The sequence below is a fragment of the Hirundo rustica genome, chromosome 16 (genome assembly GCF_015227805.2).
Source record: "Hirundo rustica isolate bHirRus1 chromosome 16, bHirRus1.pri.v3, whole genome shotgun sequence".
Taxonomy (NCBI): domain Eukaryota; kingdom Metazoa; phylum Chordata; class Aves; order Passeriformes; family Hirundinidae; genus Hirundo; species Hirundo rustica.
The window spans coordinates 14,833,368-14,849,838 of record NC_053465.1 but is presented as its reverse complement, the minus strand read 5'-3'; the positions used below and the strand labels follow the sequence as shown (position 1 = coordinate 14,849,838).

Here is a 16,471-nt window from a genome sequence, read left to right as displayed (position 1 = left end):
GCTCAGGTTGGATGTGTAATATTTCTACTGTTTAGAAATTTGAACTCTTTTGAAGTTGATCTCCATCAGCTGTTGCTGAACATTTGTAATTTGGGTTTAAACTCGGGAGAATTCCAACTGAATGTGTAGTATTTGTGTATGTGGTGTCATTCACGCTAATGGAATGTATGGGATGTGGCCTGAGCTTGCTTCATTAGATACAAGCAGCAAAGCTGTGGGCCAGGTCTTGGCTAACACCTACCCGGACGCTCTGATAGAGTTTGTGCGTTCTTGTTCCTGGTTTTTCTGTCAGGACTTGAGCAAGCTAGACTTCAGTTAATTTGAGAATATTCACTCACATTGAATTCTGATTTGAAGTACAACACTGGCAATATGTAAAAATCCACACTGCTGAGCATGGATTTTATTTAATTGAAGGTTGTTTCAGTTAACATTGCAAATCAGACATGCACCTCAGTGGACATCCAGATGTGGCAAGCAGGTGTTTTTATTGGAGAGCACTCTTAAGGGTAGGAGATAAAAGCTATGCAGGGTCTTTGAGTAAATACTGTCACTTGAAACCCAAGTACAAAAATATAGATTTCCATACTTGAACAACATTAATAATGTTATTAATGAGCAGTTTTAGATGGAGATTTTAAAATTCATAGATTCTATCACATGTTAATCCTTTGTAGTTAAAAGTGGATCTGTTTTTTCCTCCCTGTGCTCTCTGTTGGTTGTGGGATTGTTTCAGTACACACCAGTGCTGATGAGCTGCCTGATGGGGGAACAGCAGGGCTTGGTCTTTCACCTGGTAGTGGTGTGTGTGTGTGTAGCAGCATGACAGTGACAGGTGCCTCCAGGTGGGATCTGAAAACGCCTCTGAAAATCACCAGTGGCTTCTGCTCTTGTGGAAGATATGTTGCAGAGCCCAGGCATGCTGTCCTAAAAATAGCTGGTGTTGGAGACTGGGAGCTGAATTAACACATTTATGAATGATTATCAAGGGAATAGACATGCTCCCGATAGAGTAACTGTACGTCAGAGAGTTGTGTTCATTATGTTCTCAGTCTCTCTTCTGTTTTAAAGAGATTTGAGGCTTGGGAAGGGACAGAGTACATTGTTAGAGAGTAGGTGGTGTGTGTGGGAGAAGAGAGTGTGTGTTACACGTGAGATTCCCACAGAGTACAACATAGAGGTTAGTCATTGGTTACTTTTCATATGTAGAACCAAAGCAATATTGTAATCCAGTATTACCATTATTATTTGTCTGTATATATATTTGTATATATAATATAATATTATATATATTATTATATATCCATTATTATTTGTCTGTAGACTTTAATTCTAGTTGCTTAGTGGGAATTGTCTTCCTCTAGGAAAATACTGTAAAACGTGTCTTTTCCTCAGTGTGATATGTTAGGGTTATTTTGGCATTGTTGAGTAATGCATTCTGGTAGTACAAATTTTGGCTTGCATGATGTATAGGAAGAACATGATCTTTATAGCTTTTGGATATCAGGAATTCTTGAGGATGCGAGCACTCCTTTTAAAGGATGTTTTTGTAGTCGCTGGTTGGTAGATGATTCAGGATTCATAGTGGTGGCTTGGTCAGTTTGCTGACATTTATAACAGCAAACACAGTCCGGAGTCTTCCTATGACTGAGATGTTTTAAAATGTACCATGTTCTGAAAGGGCAGTATAGCACTGCTTGTCAAAACTGAAGTTCCCTTTTAAAAAGTTTCAACAAAATTCTGAATAATTGCATGTACTGGAAGATTAAAATCCTGTTCTGCTGGTTTTTGACACCTCAAATGACAACGGACCAGAAGTGGTGATCAGAATTTAGCTAAATCAAGCGGTCTTTCTAAAAAATATGTGACAGTCTGTAGGCAATTTTTTTAGCCAGTTAAAGCTCTGCATATATCTGTAAACAAAAGCATTACACGGCTGTTCATGTGAGCTTGCTGTTAAAAATTTCATATACGTTAAAGGTGAGCTGCCTTTGCTTTGCACAGATCTGCTGTCATGTTTGTGGTTGTATTTGCTAGCACTCTTGAAATTATTTATTTGCATAGACATGCATCAGGGATTCTGTTTGCCTCATACTTACACCTGCTTTTCTAATTTTGTTAGCTTAGCTTTGGGTTTCAGTTAAGGAGAAGCATAAGACCTTTTCATCAGTTTGAGAGAGCTGCTATTTCTCCTGCAGCTCACCTCAATAGGCTTTAATCCCTTCAAGGCAGTGTGAAAGTTATATTTTTGAGCCTAACAATATATGGTAAGTAAGTAAGTCCATCTTGCCTTGCTGACTTAAAGCTCCATAGGGTGAGGCACCACAATCTGGTCACAGTGTTTCAGTTACAGGTCAAAGTGCAGGTAAAGCCTTCACATCCCCCCCACCTGGCCCCTTCCACAGGTGTTGAGGTGTAAGTGGTACACTACAAGGCTCACATGCTTTACTGCCCAGTGCAGGCTGCTTTTATTGGTACCAATTTATTTCCAGCACAGGGAGAAACTGGTGAGTGCAGGGCCATAGGAAATACTGTCTTGAGTAGTTCTTGCAATGCCAAATAATGTTATATCTCAAAACCCCAAAAGTTTATAATTATGTAATGATCAGTGATTATTGATGCTCTTACATATTTCTTACACCAGACAGCTCCTGTGGATTCTGGATGCACTGGAGGTTTTTGGATGCTGTCTTTACCTAAATTAGCTTGAGAGGAGCAATTAAGCAAGATGGTTTTTGTTTCACAACTGAGATATTGAAAGAGAGAGGGTTTTTGAAAATTTAGTTTGAGAGCTGAAATGATGAAACACTTGGTGAGCTCAGGAAAAAGAACACAAGGTTTCAGGAGAAATAAGTTGAATGAAATAAGTAACTAGTGAGGACCCTGGCCCAGTGGTGTGAAGTGGTCCACACACAGTATAAAAACGGTCAGCTCAAGCGTGTTTGTTACCGTGACCTATCGTGAAGATAATGCACCAGAGAATATGAGTTTTAGAAAGTTTCAATGTGTTTAGTTTAACAGCAAGTGAAGAAATAATTTGATCTTCACATTAGTATTTCTTTGGAGACCAGGAAATGGATAGGGAAGGCCTCCTCATTTTAGCAAGCAATTGTGTCTGGAGGTCTGATGGCTCGAAACTGCAGTAAGGCGAACTTTAAGTGGGGGAAAATGGGAAGAGTTCTGTGCACTGTTGGCTTCTTGGGATTGTTTTCCAGGGTGTTGCAGGAGATGCCACAGGATGGCAGACTCTCAGTCAATGTACCATCCTGCTGCCAAATATTCCTGTCCCAGCAGGAGTCATATCAAAGAGAGAATTGATGATGGGGTAAAAACACCTCTGGTGGACTTGGAAGCTTCACATTGGAAGCTATGCATTTTACAGTGAACTTACTGCTGAACATGGTAATAACTTGACCCTTGAATAATTCAGCCCAGTGGAAAGGGTTGCTGACGGGAACACTGAAGGAATGTTTTTCTCTGTAGTGAAACTTAAACGACAGACTGATGTTTAACCATGAGTGTCTGCGCTTAATGTTGTAATGGCTGGCTGAAAAGCAGATGAGGAGTTTGAATTTTGATTATAATCATGGGAGAAATAGCAGGTGTCAAATTACCATTCACTTTCCTCTGTATTTACAGAAAATACCCTCCAAGCTCCTCTGTAAAGGCAAATGCTTGAAAATCTGAAGACAGTACACCAAACCTGTTTCTCTAGAAACCAATTTTAGCACCGTATGTTGTGAGCAAAAACTTTTTTGTGTGAGCATGATAGATGCCCTTTTAGGTGTTTGTGTAAGATGTAATTTTCAGAGTTCATGGAGCATGGGCTCTCCAGAGGCTCCCTTGGGTGGCAGAGTTTGTTGTCAGTTCCCTACTGTGCCTCGTGACAGGGAGTTCTGTTGTGATACTTGTAGAAGAAGCAAATGTAGTGATGGGAATGATTGAAGCTTTGTTTCAAAATTTGTGGGATCATCTCTATTCTGAATACATTCCTTTTGCACATTGCAGTAAGTTTTTTGTCTGCTTCCTTTCTGTTTGCCCCGTGTTGTTGTTATCCCTATTTCTAACTTCAGCTAATGCAATCCTTTCCTTTTCTAACTTGGAGCTGATCCATTAGAAGCCATCCCCTGTATCTTGCCTAGATTCTGTCCAGCTCAGTGGAGGGGAAGTGCTCTGAGCTTGGATGCAGGGTCTCATCCTGACAGTTGTGTGATGGTGTAATACTTACCCTTGTCATCTTTGTAAATTTTTTTTTGTTAAGTCTTTGGACCCCATTACTTCCTTCTGCTGCAGTTGTTTCCCAGCTTCGTGTTGGTTATTAAATAGTAACAAATTCTCAGCATCTGTAGTCCCAAATGCTGGTTTTTTTCTTTACACTCAGGAGAACCTTTCTGTGTTTGCTTTGACTAAACCCACAGGCCATTGTGCTAAGCCTTTCCGAAACACTTTTTCATTCTTCCTGAATGCAGTTTTTGATGGTCTGCAGTATATATTGATATTGGTATTGGCAAACTTCATCATTCCACAAGTGTGAGTCTGGCTTTGCTGCAGTCTTACTGATGTTCCTGGCAGCATGCTTTTAACGTATCTATGCCTCAGTGTCTTCCTTCTGGTCATTACCACTGTGAAATACCCAAAAGTAGTGTCTTTCTTTGTGCTATTTCCTTCTCCAATTTCACTGCATATTCTTTTTTTTTTTTTTTTAATACAGCTTGGTGTTGCATATGACTTAATCTTTCCCTATGCATCAGGGTACAATTACTTGTGTTTTCTCGGTGTTAAAGGTTTGTTTGTATATGGTACTTAAAAGGCTGGGTGTGCCTCAGAGCTGTCTAGGATGCTTCCCTGCACTGTGACAACCTTTAAGTCTGCTGCTCAGTAACACCATTTTTGTTACTGCATGCTAAAAACTTGGGAACAAGCTGTATTGTGTTTTTACTCCAGGATTGTGTTGACACCGCCTTTAACACTCCTGTTCAAAGCCTTACTGCACTTAACAGAAAGTCTTTTTCTTCTTAATGTTTCTGGGTACTTTTGTCCCTTGTGTACAGCTATTTCTAAAACAGTATCTTAGTTTTCATTCATGTGCTGCATCCCTTCACTTTAGTCACTGTTGCTAGGTTTGGGTCTTGCAGTTGAGCACTTCTTTCTTAATCCTGAAAGCCAAAAACTCTTGTAAATATGGAAATAACACTTCAGTACCAGCAAAGCAAATTGAAAAATTATATTTGGCAGCTGTTTTTTTCAAATTATACCTCCTTTCCATTGTCTTCTAGCTGGAGAGGGATTTTTTGATGCTGTGTGTTTATTAGTGATGGATAATTGCCTAGATCTATTTAGATCTGTTTCCTCATTTTTACCTCTCATGTATTGTATTGAGTACGGGTACTGGTGACAGTAATCTGATTTAGTTCAGAATGTTTCACAGTGGGGGACTTTTGTGTGTTTCTTAGCAAAAACATGAACTAAAAGTTTCTAAAATTCATGATAGATACAGCCCTGGGTTGCCCAGCAGTGCTGTGGAATAGGTACCTCAAAATGTTCTTACATTTGAATCTTTAGGCCTTCCTTGCTTTTTTGAGAGACTAAGTAAGTATAGCTCGTAGGGAACATTTTGTAACAGATGCAAGCAATTTTGTTTTTCATTGCTGCTTAAAAATGGAAATAAATTTCAAGTTTACTTTAAAAATGTTCTGACATACTGCTTCTATTGTTTTTGGAAGTAACCAGGCTTTGATGGTGGAACTTTGTATCCAGAAAGTAGGTAGCAAAATAACTGAAAGCAAAGAAGCAGAACTGTTCCCTTGCTTTCACCAAAAGTATGAATAGTTGTGAACAAATAATCTTTAGGGTCTTAGGGATGTAATCTGTGTGATTCAGTCTTTTATTCAGTCTTTAGGAACACTATACAGTGATACGAGCTGTTGGGCAAGGACTCAGGGAAGCAAAATATTGTAACTTATTCATAAAAACAGTGGCGTCATGACAGTTTTTAAGCAGTTCAGGGTAGAGTTTTCCCTTTAAAATTACTGATCTTAAAGGCAGATAAGGCATTAACATTTTATTTTTAGCATTTCATAGCTAGTATGTGTGAATGCATGCTTACTTAACTTCTTTTTGTAGTTTAAGTTTAGGAAACCATTTGGTAAATATAGCATATGCATGGGGCAATTTATCTGTTTTGTTCTTACAGTAACAAAACCTTGTAGGAGAACAGATTTTCTTGCATCAAAAAAAGCTGCAACTGTTGACCAAGATCACAAGTTTAGATGCAAGTTCTTGGACTGTTCAAAATCCTTCCGCAAAGCCAAGTTATTGCATTATCACATGAAATACTTTCATGGAGTGGAGAAGGCTGCAGAATCACAGCAGAACCCTGTAAAAAGAAATATTCAAACCAGATCTTCTTTGGCTTCTGAAAAAGCTAATCAAGAAAGGTCAAAAAGAGGACGGACCACAGCTGGTTCACTGTGTAAGTATGGTGCTGATCTCTTTCTTTTTTTAAACAGCAGCAGGCAGGACAGGCAGAAAACACCCGAAATCAATTTTCTTTTGGGCTGAAGGAGTCTCTTTTAGGGCTGTGTCTTAGCATGTTTCTAGGTGGAGAAGAAGCATAATATATGTGTACATCGCGTTGTAGAAAGGTAGGAAGTTGCTCCTTCTAGAATCCAAGATCATGTTCTGGTAAAGAGCCTGCTCTGCAGCTTCTCTTACATTTCTGGAGCAGCTCACTTGCGTATTAAACCTCTGTTCACTTTTAAGAACTACAGTTCCCTGAGTTTCTGGCTTGATTTTATTTTTCTCCTGGCTTACAAATAGTATTGGTTGGAGACTTCTGTCCTTTTCCGTATTAGGGAACAGTTTGGATACCTCCAGTTCTCTCCTACCTTGTCTTTAGGTTTTGATGTGACTTATCTGTACTTTACTGCCTTCAAGTTCATACTTGGCTGGAAATCCTGCACCAGTTTCTGCAGTATTTACTGTTCTATGGGATGAAAAATCCTAGTATTTAACAAGTGCAGTTGTTTCAGATGTGCTTGAAAAAGATCTTCACACAACAGCTGGTCAGTGGACACACAACATACTGGTTAGTGGGGAAAAAAAGAAAGTAAGTTTTAACCGTTTTGCAGTCTGCAAAATCACATTCACTTCTGCTTCATCCTCATTCTCTGAAGCACTCTCTGCCTGCCATGACACCAGAGTGGCAGTCCAGGTCTAGCGTGAGCTGCAGTGTTTGTCAATAAACTGTCCAGATTTGGCTCTTGGGGCTGCTATCTCTTGTATACTACGTCATGTCTTCTGTCTTTCATTGAAGCCTTTTTTATAAAACCATCTTTCTCCTTGCTGAATTCCCTGACATCTTTTGTTTTTGCAGTTGATCTTTCATTAGTACTTTGTTTAAGAATTCCAAAGCCTCGCAAGTTGCACACAGAGCTCCAGCTCACTATAGCAGGATATATCCTGCCTTACTTTGTTTTGTGGCTGTTTTTCCTAGAGTCCAGAAAATGGCTTTTCATTTGAAGTGCTACTGCTTGTTCCAAGCGACATGAGTGTGACTTAACTTACTGTTACGAAGTGTAAATACAAAATACTGCCATATCTTTAAATAATGCAAAGGCATAAGCTTGGATTAGGTAGGGAAAGAGTTCTCTTTAAATGCATTAGAATGTAGATTTGTATGTATTGTACTCTGCATGCAGCTTAATTGCACCTAAGTGTTGCCTGGAGGGACATACCTGAGATAAGCATGGTGTGGAGACTGGCTGCTGACGGCTGCAGAGTGGTCAATAACAGGCTTTGTACATATCACGGGCTTTTCAGTGACCAGATTTCTATTGGGCTCTTTCAAACTGTGTAATTATTTTTTATTTGAGAAGTTGTTTTGTTGTGACTGTCTTGAATGCACTGGCGGGTGACTCAAGATCTTGACCGTTCCATTTATCCTTTCCTCCAAGTGCACAGTCAGATGCACCATCCTCACTGGCAGGTAATTCCTTGTGCAGCTGAGATGTAACTGTATTTGCTTATTTTAAGGCCACACCCTTCTAATTCCCTGTTTGTGGATGGAGACTTTTCACCTGGATCACTTCCATGATGTGCTTCACGGTGGCTCTCTGCACAGAGCACCCTGGGGTGTGCTCAGAGCTGCAGAACATTGCATCAGGGTGGAAGGGGGGGCTCTAAAGTTCTCAGGTAGCAATGTCATTATATATTAGTTATGTCTGACACTAAGTGCCACTGTTTTCTTACTCAATGTGTTCTTAATTTCCCTAATTTTTGTTTGGTGATGCTACACAGTTGAAAGCAGAGTTAATGAGGTTCATGAGCTCTTACTATAGTATTTGAAATTCTGTTCTTCTATCTTAATGGCATGTATAGAAAGCCAGTCTTCTAGGCAAGGCTTTCTGTCTACTGAACGCTTAGGCCACCTTTTCAAAAGGCTTTTCAGGAGGTACTGCTTAGAGTGAAAGTTTCTGAATCCATGATTCAGTCTGTTATGTGGTAGGTATACTTTTCATCTTTACAATCTTTTTGTGAACAAAAATTCTCCTGTTTGAAAAGAATATATTTAAATAATTTAACCTTTTGGTACAAATGTATTTTTCTGGTACTTCACTGTCTTAGGCAGACTTTAATGCTTAAGAAAAGATGGCAATTTCTAACAGATAAAACTTTCAGCAATCATGATTTTTGTTATTCCATAAACTTGAAGATGCTCTTGCTTTAGAAGGTTTGTCACACTTACCTTACAAGTTTTATTTTAGATTTCTGGGACTCCTTATTCTTTCTGCTACACATAAAATAAATTGTGGGGGTTGTCCGGTGCTGGATTTAAAGTGAGAATACTTACTGCTTCTAAAGTTGTAGGAAAATTTGCAATATTCAGAACAGTAGCAAAACCTTGAAAATTTTAACACATAGAAAAGAAGATGGATGTAAGTGGTCTTCAGTGACCATGTTGTGGGATTTGGGAAAGAACAATTTAAATATAGTTGCTTTGCACTGAAGTGGAGACCCTGAAATTACAATTTCTGCTATGTAAATTGTGCTACTTGGCATTGTAATGAAGCTTTAGTGAGCTGGAAGGGTTAATGTGGGACTGATTTGAGCTGTCTCCCCCTTTTTCCAAAGGATGATCCTTCCTTTGCAGTGGCAAACTTGACAGATAGGTCTCTTAAATTCTGGAGTTGCTCTGAACAGAGAGGAGGGAACTGCCATTGCCCGCCGCTTGTATTTTACATATGCTTTACAAAATATGCCTAAACAGGATGATTAGGACTTCATGGCTACTGGATGTGTTCAGGCAATACCTTTCTTAAATTATTCAGGAAATAGTATGAGATCATTATGATGAAGCAGCTCTTCCCCCATGTGCCTGTTACAGTACTTACCTCCTTGAGTTGCTGCTACTTTAGTCTTCAGGATAGAATTGTCCTTCCATAGAAGAGGGCAGTTGATGTTTTGTCCCCCTGGGCTATGGGAGGTGTAGATGTACCTGCCGTCAGCTCTCAAGTTGCATTAGAGCTCAGCAGGTGCATTGCAAAGCCACCTGCAGGCCTCTGAGGAGAATAGAGATCTGCACATTTTGAGTCTGGGCTGCAGATGACTTCAGTGTTGATCTTAGGTGAAAGAGTTGCTTAGATTTCGTGCTAGTTCAAATAGGGATGCTCTATCAGAATTATTGCTTGGAAATTAAATGTGGTACAGTGTCTGTGAAAATTTATGTCAGTTAGTTATGTATTGATTGCTGTGATAAAAAATGGAGTAGCACTGGCTTCTGTGCCAATATGCATTAACCTTAAGACCAGCTTTTTTCTTTGTGATCCCTTCTCTTTTGCTGCAGAACCCCTTAATTTACTGTTGAAGTACATCATCCCATACTGTGACTTGTGCCCTGCAGACACTGTAAACAATTTTCTCTGAGGGTACCAGTTTTCTCTTTCAGATATGTCTGTCTGTCCATGTTATTTTGTATAAAGTGCCTGCAAAAGGTTATTCTTAATAAAAATTGTTGTTTCCTGACCTAGACCGCTTCAGGGGCATAGAATAGAGGTATAGAGTAGCCTCATTTCTTTCTTTGTACCTGCAAGTCATAATTTTGACATCTTGACTTGGAGTTTTTCTGGATTGGTGACTTTCATCTTTTTCATAAAATCTATTCATTTGCAGATTTGCTAACATGTAGTTCATGTCTTTGCACTGAACATATTTTCTGAAATCTGAAAGTCAGACTTGAGTGCTTGCCCAGCTGATGTGCCCCCACATCGTGCTGTGGCGGCACTCTGTATTTTGCTGGATGCTGAAGATTTCTCTGGAGACACAAACCTTGTGAGCAAGTAGGGGAGTTGATAACACGTGCACAGAAGTGCCATCTGAGGTGATTGGTGTGCTCTTAATGCTTCTAGTAACTACTTAGTACTGCTGTCAGTACAATTGTGCTGACAGCAACCTCATTGATACCCATTGACTCCTAGGACATAGTTTAGCTCTTCTCAGGAGTTTTGGTCATAATGGAAGCTGAACTCTGTTTTGGGAATTCAAAAACACTGTACAATATTAGACTTCAATTTGAGGTGTGAGTATAGAACAGTAGCCTCAGACTGGCAAGTTGCTGCTATTCTTGGCTCTCCTGTGTTCCTTGCCATTAGGAAGAAAATAAAGGAACAGACCTGCAATTTATAGTTTGGATACTGTAAAAAATCTGTCCCTACTGTGTTGTCCATATAAAGCACTTAAAGAAGGAAAAAAATGTTTTGCCAGTAGGTTAAAATTTTTTTACATAACCTCATTTATAGAAAATTCTGCCTACTCAAAGTTAATTACAGTATGTCCTGTTAGTGTATAAATGATCCCATGCATGAATTCTTTACATGAATGCATGTAAACAAAAAACGTATTTCATCTTTACTTGTGTAACCTATAAGAGCTGAATTGTGGGTGGGTGGGGTTGGCAGACTTGTTATGACATCTTAAAACGTCTGGTTGTCACTAACAGCTGTTCACAGATGAACCTCTAGCCTGTTGTGTAGTGGTTGTCAGGTTAATCCTTTGGAAAATTTTCCTGTTTCCTCTTGATTCTGGCTGACCGATGCCTCTGCTAGGCAGTGGAATATATATGGTGATCTCCAAATATAGATTTTTTTTCCTTGCAGCAGGGGAAGATCTGCATAAACATCTTCTGTGTTTGCAGAATTGCCAGTTTTATTTGGCTTATTGTGGCAGTACTGCATGTGGGTTTCTGGGGTGTGGCTCTAAGTCAAGATGAAAACATGGTCTTTCAGTTCTTGAAAATACCACTGCAAGTTTTCAGCAAATGATCTCACAGCTGTAAATGGTAACTTCGATTCACATCCTTGGGAATGCAGTCTCTGCTTCCTGTGAATGCTGAGTTATCTTCTTACTTGGGGTTCTCTGTCAGGGTTCCAGGGCACAGAAAGCCACTGCTTTGTCTGTCACTGAGCCTCGATGTGCTTAGCAGTGACTTCTCTAAAGCTCTATCCATGTGGTTTTCTGCATGGTTGAGGTAATTCCATATCTCAGGTCTGTATGTGTTAGTTTCTAAGATCCTTCACAGCTTTTGGGTCAGCTCTTCATATGACAGAGGATACTTCATCCAGGCTTAGGAGAAAGGCCTGAAAGAAATCCATGGAAGAAGGCAGGAGGCAGTCAATCAGCAATCCTGTTCATCTCCAGTGTGTTGTGAACATACACCTCTTGTTCCTGTTAGTGGTATTCAGCGTCATCTGAGCTGGAAATTAACCTCCTCTGATGTTTAATCACAACATTACTGTTCAAGGACCATGAAAGTGTCATTGCCCAGGATATCAGGAGGCTTTTCGTGCCTGTTTGTGGTTTCCCTGAGGTGGGACACAGGTGTATGTCTTCATGGGGCTTGCACAAACAGCTTTAGGAAACACATAGGAATCCCCTGTGTACTCCTCATAGGAATCACTAGGAGTGTGGTCCTGCTGTTGCTGCAGCCTCACAACCCAGTTATCCTGTGACTGGGTGGAAGCAGAGAAGTAGGAAACCTTCTGGAGGGTTAAGGTTGGCTTGGGAAGACCAGAGAATAGAAGCAGGTGGCACATTCTGCAGAAAATCCAAATGTGAGAAATGTGCAGGTTTTAAAGCCACATGCCTAAATACAAGGTCTTAGTTGTGGTTGTTACAAATAATTGTTCCTTGTTCTTTAGGGAATGATTTTATAAACTGACCTATCTGAGTTACACTTCCAGATGAAGAAGAAAAGGACACTTTAGTGTGGATGTTTTTAAGTTTGCATCTACACGGCATCAATGCTATCAGTTTTAATGTTTAATATCCCAGAAGTTTAGCATAAATTTCCAGGTTTTTTTATCTTCTTAAATTGAATCACAACTTCTAAGTACATTTCAGAGTGCTCAGAGATCCTGTAAACCCTCTAAAACTTCCTGTCAACGGAACAAAGATGTTTCAAAACGTAGCATGTTTGTGTTGGTTGCTGAAAAAAAGAAAATGCATCCAGTGTATGAGAGTACCTTGACCCCTCCCCCCAGGACAGCATATGGTTGGCTGAGAAATCTTACAGAAATATATTAACCTGGGTGCTGTAAAAGACAGGATGTATTCTTGGCAAAATTCTCACTGGAATTAAGTCTCACAAAGCTACAGAAATCCAGTGAACATGAAATATAGTTTTTGTTCCACCAGGAGCCTGTGTGCATCTGTGTCGGCCCAAAGGAAGTGTCTTGTGCAGAAAAGATTATGTGACTTTTCACCCTGTACTGAAATATTAATTTGTATTTCATAAAGTTTGTTAGGATACTGGTGTTTCCAAAGAGATTATGTAGTACCTGAATCTTATTTCTCAGCTGCTGTGTATCATGGGAAAAGTTTTCTTCTGTTTTTGTCATTTGATGATATCTTGACCATTAGTCATGGAAGTCCTCAGAGGAGCGGGAAGTCAAAGTAGACCCAACTTTAAAAAGTAATAAAGACAGCCCAAAAAAACCCAACCAACCCAACCACCAACCAAAAAAAGTACAAAAACCTCTTTCTACTTAGCCCTGCAAGAGAACTTACTCATGTTGCAAATGGAAGGTCATACACATACCATGGTGTTTTATCGAGGAGTATCTTCTGCTTCAGTAATTCTTTGTGGACAAAACCTTCTACTTTCTTGAGGACAATATGCACCCAGTGAAAGGCAGCAGTGAGTTGCCTGTCTGGACAAAAGGCATCTTTTAGAGAGTCTTTTGTGGCAGTTGGGTTTTAGTTTAGTTTCTGTCTTTTGTGGCTGCTGTAGAGCACTGGGGCAGATGACTAGAAGATAAATCTGGTTGTGGAAATAGTTACAAGTGGCTTTGGCATTTTCGGGGGAGGACAGTCAGGCTGTGGCTTGCTGCAGGAGGAGTCCACTGTCAACAGAATGTCCGATCCTGGGAATTCTCCCACCATCCATCATCTGCTGGGGCGCCCAGGAATCCGGAGCCCCTTCGCCTGCCCTGCTGGAGCTGGGCCAGCCCTGTCCAGCCGTCGCGGCTTCTTCAGACTGCCCCGAGCTTTGTGAAACAAAGCCCCTTGAGGTTCATGGTTCTGTTTATTATTATTGCTGTAGTTGTTGCTGTTTGTTTGTCTTGTTATATTTACTAGTAAAGAAATGTTATTCCTTTCCCCATAGCTCTGCCTGAAAAAAACTCCTTAGTTTTCTAAATTATAACTTGGAGGGAAGGGATTGGAATTCCCCATTCCTAGAGAGGCCCTGCCCTCCCTAGCAGATACCTGTCTCTCAAAACCAAGACAATCTTGGAGTTTTCTTCTGCCTGAAGAGATCCACGTGATTTCTGAAAACTCTACAATGATGTCTTCACATGCCTTGTTGTTTCTTCAGCTTGAGATGTTGATCAGAGCAGGGTGCTTGATCTAGTTTCCTCTCCTAAGTGTGCTCTCTGGGACTCTTGCCCTTTTCTGTCGCTCTCAGGTTCTGCTCACATTTGTTTTATTAAAAGTGTCCAAGTGTGTCATGTTAATCTTCAGACTAGAAAGATGTTGCCTGTCTTATCCTCTTAACTTTTAAGATGCGTATGATGATAGAACTGGATATTTTTGATAAATGCCACCTTGCATAATGGGTCTCATTGACCAAGACACTTGATGAGTACGTAGTACTCCAAATGACAGTGCACTGTTCTTGTTTGGTCAGCTGTCCTACCTGCCATGCAGCTTTAGCTTGTATCGCCTTAACTGCTCTTTTTCTGTGTCCAGGAGTCTTTCAGTAGGAGTTGCTACTTGTAGTTAGGAGGATGAAACTGTTTGACTTAAATAGAAATTGAAATCTCAGGTGAAGCCATTGTCTGCATCTTAAGACTTTTATGAATTTTAGGTAGTGATCCTGAATTCTTGCATCTCACTCTTGATTGAAACACTGTTATTTCAGTGGTATGTATTTAAAAACTGTTCTTCCTTATATATGCAGAGCTGCTTTATGCCACTTCTGTGTGTGTTACAAAGCACACTTCTGAGAAGTAGCTGTGGTTCCTCTAATTAAATGAATTTGGCACTTTTTCTCCTGGGGAAACTAATAAAAATTACCCAACCCCTATATCTGCTGAACCAAACTGTTTCTCTTTTCGTCTTTTCTCGAAGTGAAAGGTTTTCTGGAAGAACAGAGGTTTGGGGAACGCATGGATATCTCCTGTTCCTTTTTGAAAGAAAAAGCCTTTCGACAAAAGCATTGGGGAGGTTTTTTGCCTTTTAGTCAGGGCTAGGACTGAGCTGAGCAGTGTCTGATCAGAAACATTCCGCATGGACTGCCGGTGCTGCTGCTGCTGAAATAGACTGACTTTGGAAAGTATTTAAAGCTTTGGACTTGGTCTTTGTTCTCTTTGTAGATTGCTCCTCTACACATTGCCCCTCAGGAGTACCCCATATAGAGATGAAAAAGTAGAAAAAAGAAGAACTTCAACTCCTGTAAGTGCGGTTAAATAGTCACCGACATTCTATTAGAGACCAAACCAGGAACCACATAGCGAGAGCACTGCGGAGGCCTCGGGAAAGAGTTCAACATGGTACGGCTTTTGGTTTTAAAGTGGAAAGTTAAACGTGGCAAAGTCTTGGGAAAGTTCTAAACATCGTAGAAACTGATAATATTCTGTAAACCTTCATTTAGAGAGAGTAACTTTGTATAAATGTATGGCACAAAATGTAAGCAGTGTTTTTTTCACTATCATTTGTAAGTTTTCCTGCTATCTGCACTGGGTTTATTCTTCCCAGTCAGTTGGTAATATTTACAAGATGTAAAAAGTACTAAAGTATTAAAGGTCATGAAAAGGTTGTAGGTCTTAATTCTGTTCAGCTCCTGGCTGTCCAAATCATTAAATATTTTAGGTAATCTTGTACTTACTTAGATACCTAATAGATACCTAAATTTAGAAGAGGGGGGTGGGGGTGGGCATGAGGCACGATGACCTAGGGTGTTTTATTTTGTAGGGGGTTTTTTTCAATAGTATTTGACCTCTTCTGGTAGTCAGCAGTTGCTACTAGACATCTCTGAAGAACTTCACAGCTTTGACTATTCAGTGCTATCATGTGAACTCTGTTTATACTGAATTTTACGGTAGTATAGGTGGGTAACAGCCAGATGGGATGGGGAGGATGTGTTTGTATATGCACACGTGCACGCTCATAGAAACAATACACGTATTTTAGTATTTTGTATGTATATAAATAATATATAAATAATATCCAGCATACGTCTAGATTACTACATCACCACTTTCCTTCAGATGTTGGTAAGAAACTTGAGTCACAGTGATGAAAACACAAATAAAATCTGAGGTTAGACAAATAATATCTGAGGTTTACTGTATTGATGACATGCTCGGTGTCCTGGTGATCACCTCCTTAGCTGCCTGTCTCTGTGTTGTTCCATTGATCATATCAGATGGGGCAGTACTTAGCATCTCGTTTGGTTCTTGGGTATCCCTCACTGCCCTCCCTTGTAGAAGGTCTGAATGAGATGCATCAGCATCTCCTCACTGTTCCTCACTCAGTGGGACATGTCCTGTGTGCAAGTGTGTCATTTAGAGATTATAATGAATTGTCACAGTGGTGATGTGATGGAGGATGGTGAGCACTCATCCCAGTTTCTATCAGTATCTGCCATTCAAGGAAGGTGAAATCCTTAATTTAAAAAAAAAAACAAAAAAAAAAAAAAACAAAAAAAAAAAAAAAAAAAAAAAAAAAACCAAAACAAAAAAAAAAGCCATTTTAAAATGTAGGGGTTTTGTGCTTAAATTTTAGGCTTTTGTTTTTCAGTTTGTCTTTTTTCTTTGATCATGTGAATCTATAAGAATGCTCCTAACCTGGACAAGTCTCTCTATCTGGTCTTATATCAGTGAAAATTCATTACGTTTCAGAGCACTCAGAAGAAACAGCTTTAGACAACAAGATTGTTCAGTAACTTTTTTGGAAGGTTCTGGTGTAATACTTG

General features: G+C 39.8%; 1 protein-coding gene across 1 annotated transcript in view; it reads left to right on the top strand.

Annotated features, from left to right (window-relative positions):
• PHF20 (PHD finger protein 20) overlaps window positions 1–16,471 on the top strand; it is a 75,507-nt gene that overhangs the window by 33,026 nt on the left and 26,010 nt on the right. Inside the window, 3 exon segments of the mRNA XM_058422663.1 lie at window positions 6,194–6,470; window positions 14,871–14,958; window positions 14,960–15,037. Of these exon segments, the coding sequence (XP_058278646.1) occupies window positions 6,194–6,470; window positions 14,871–14,958; window positions 14,960–15,037 (443 nt within the window).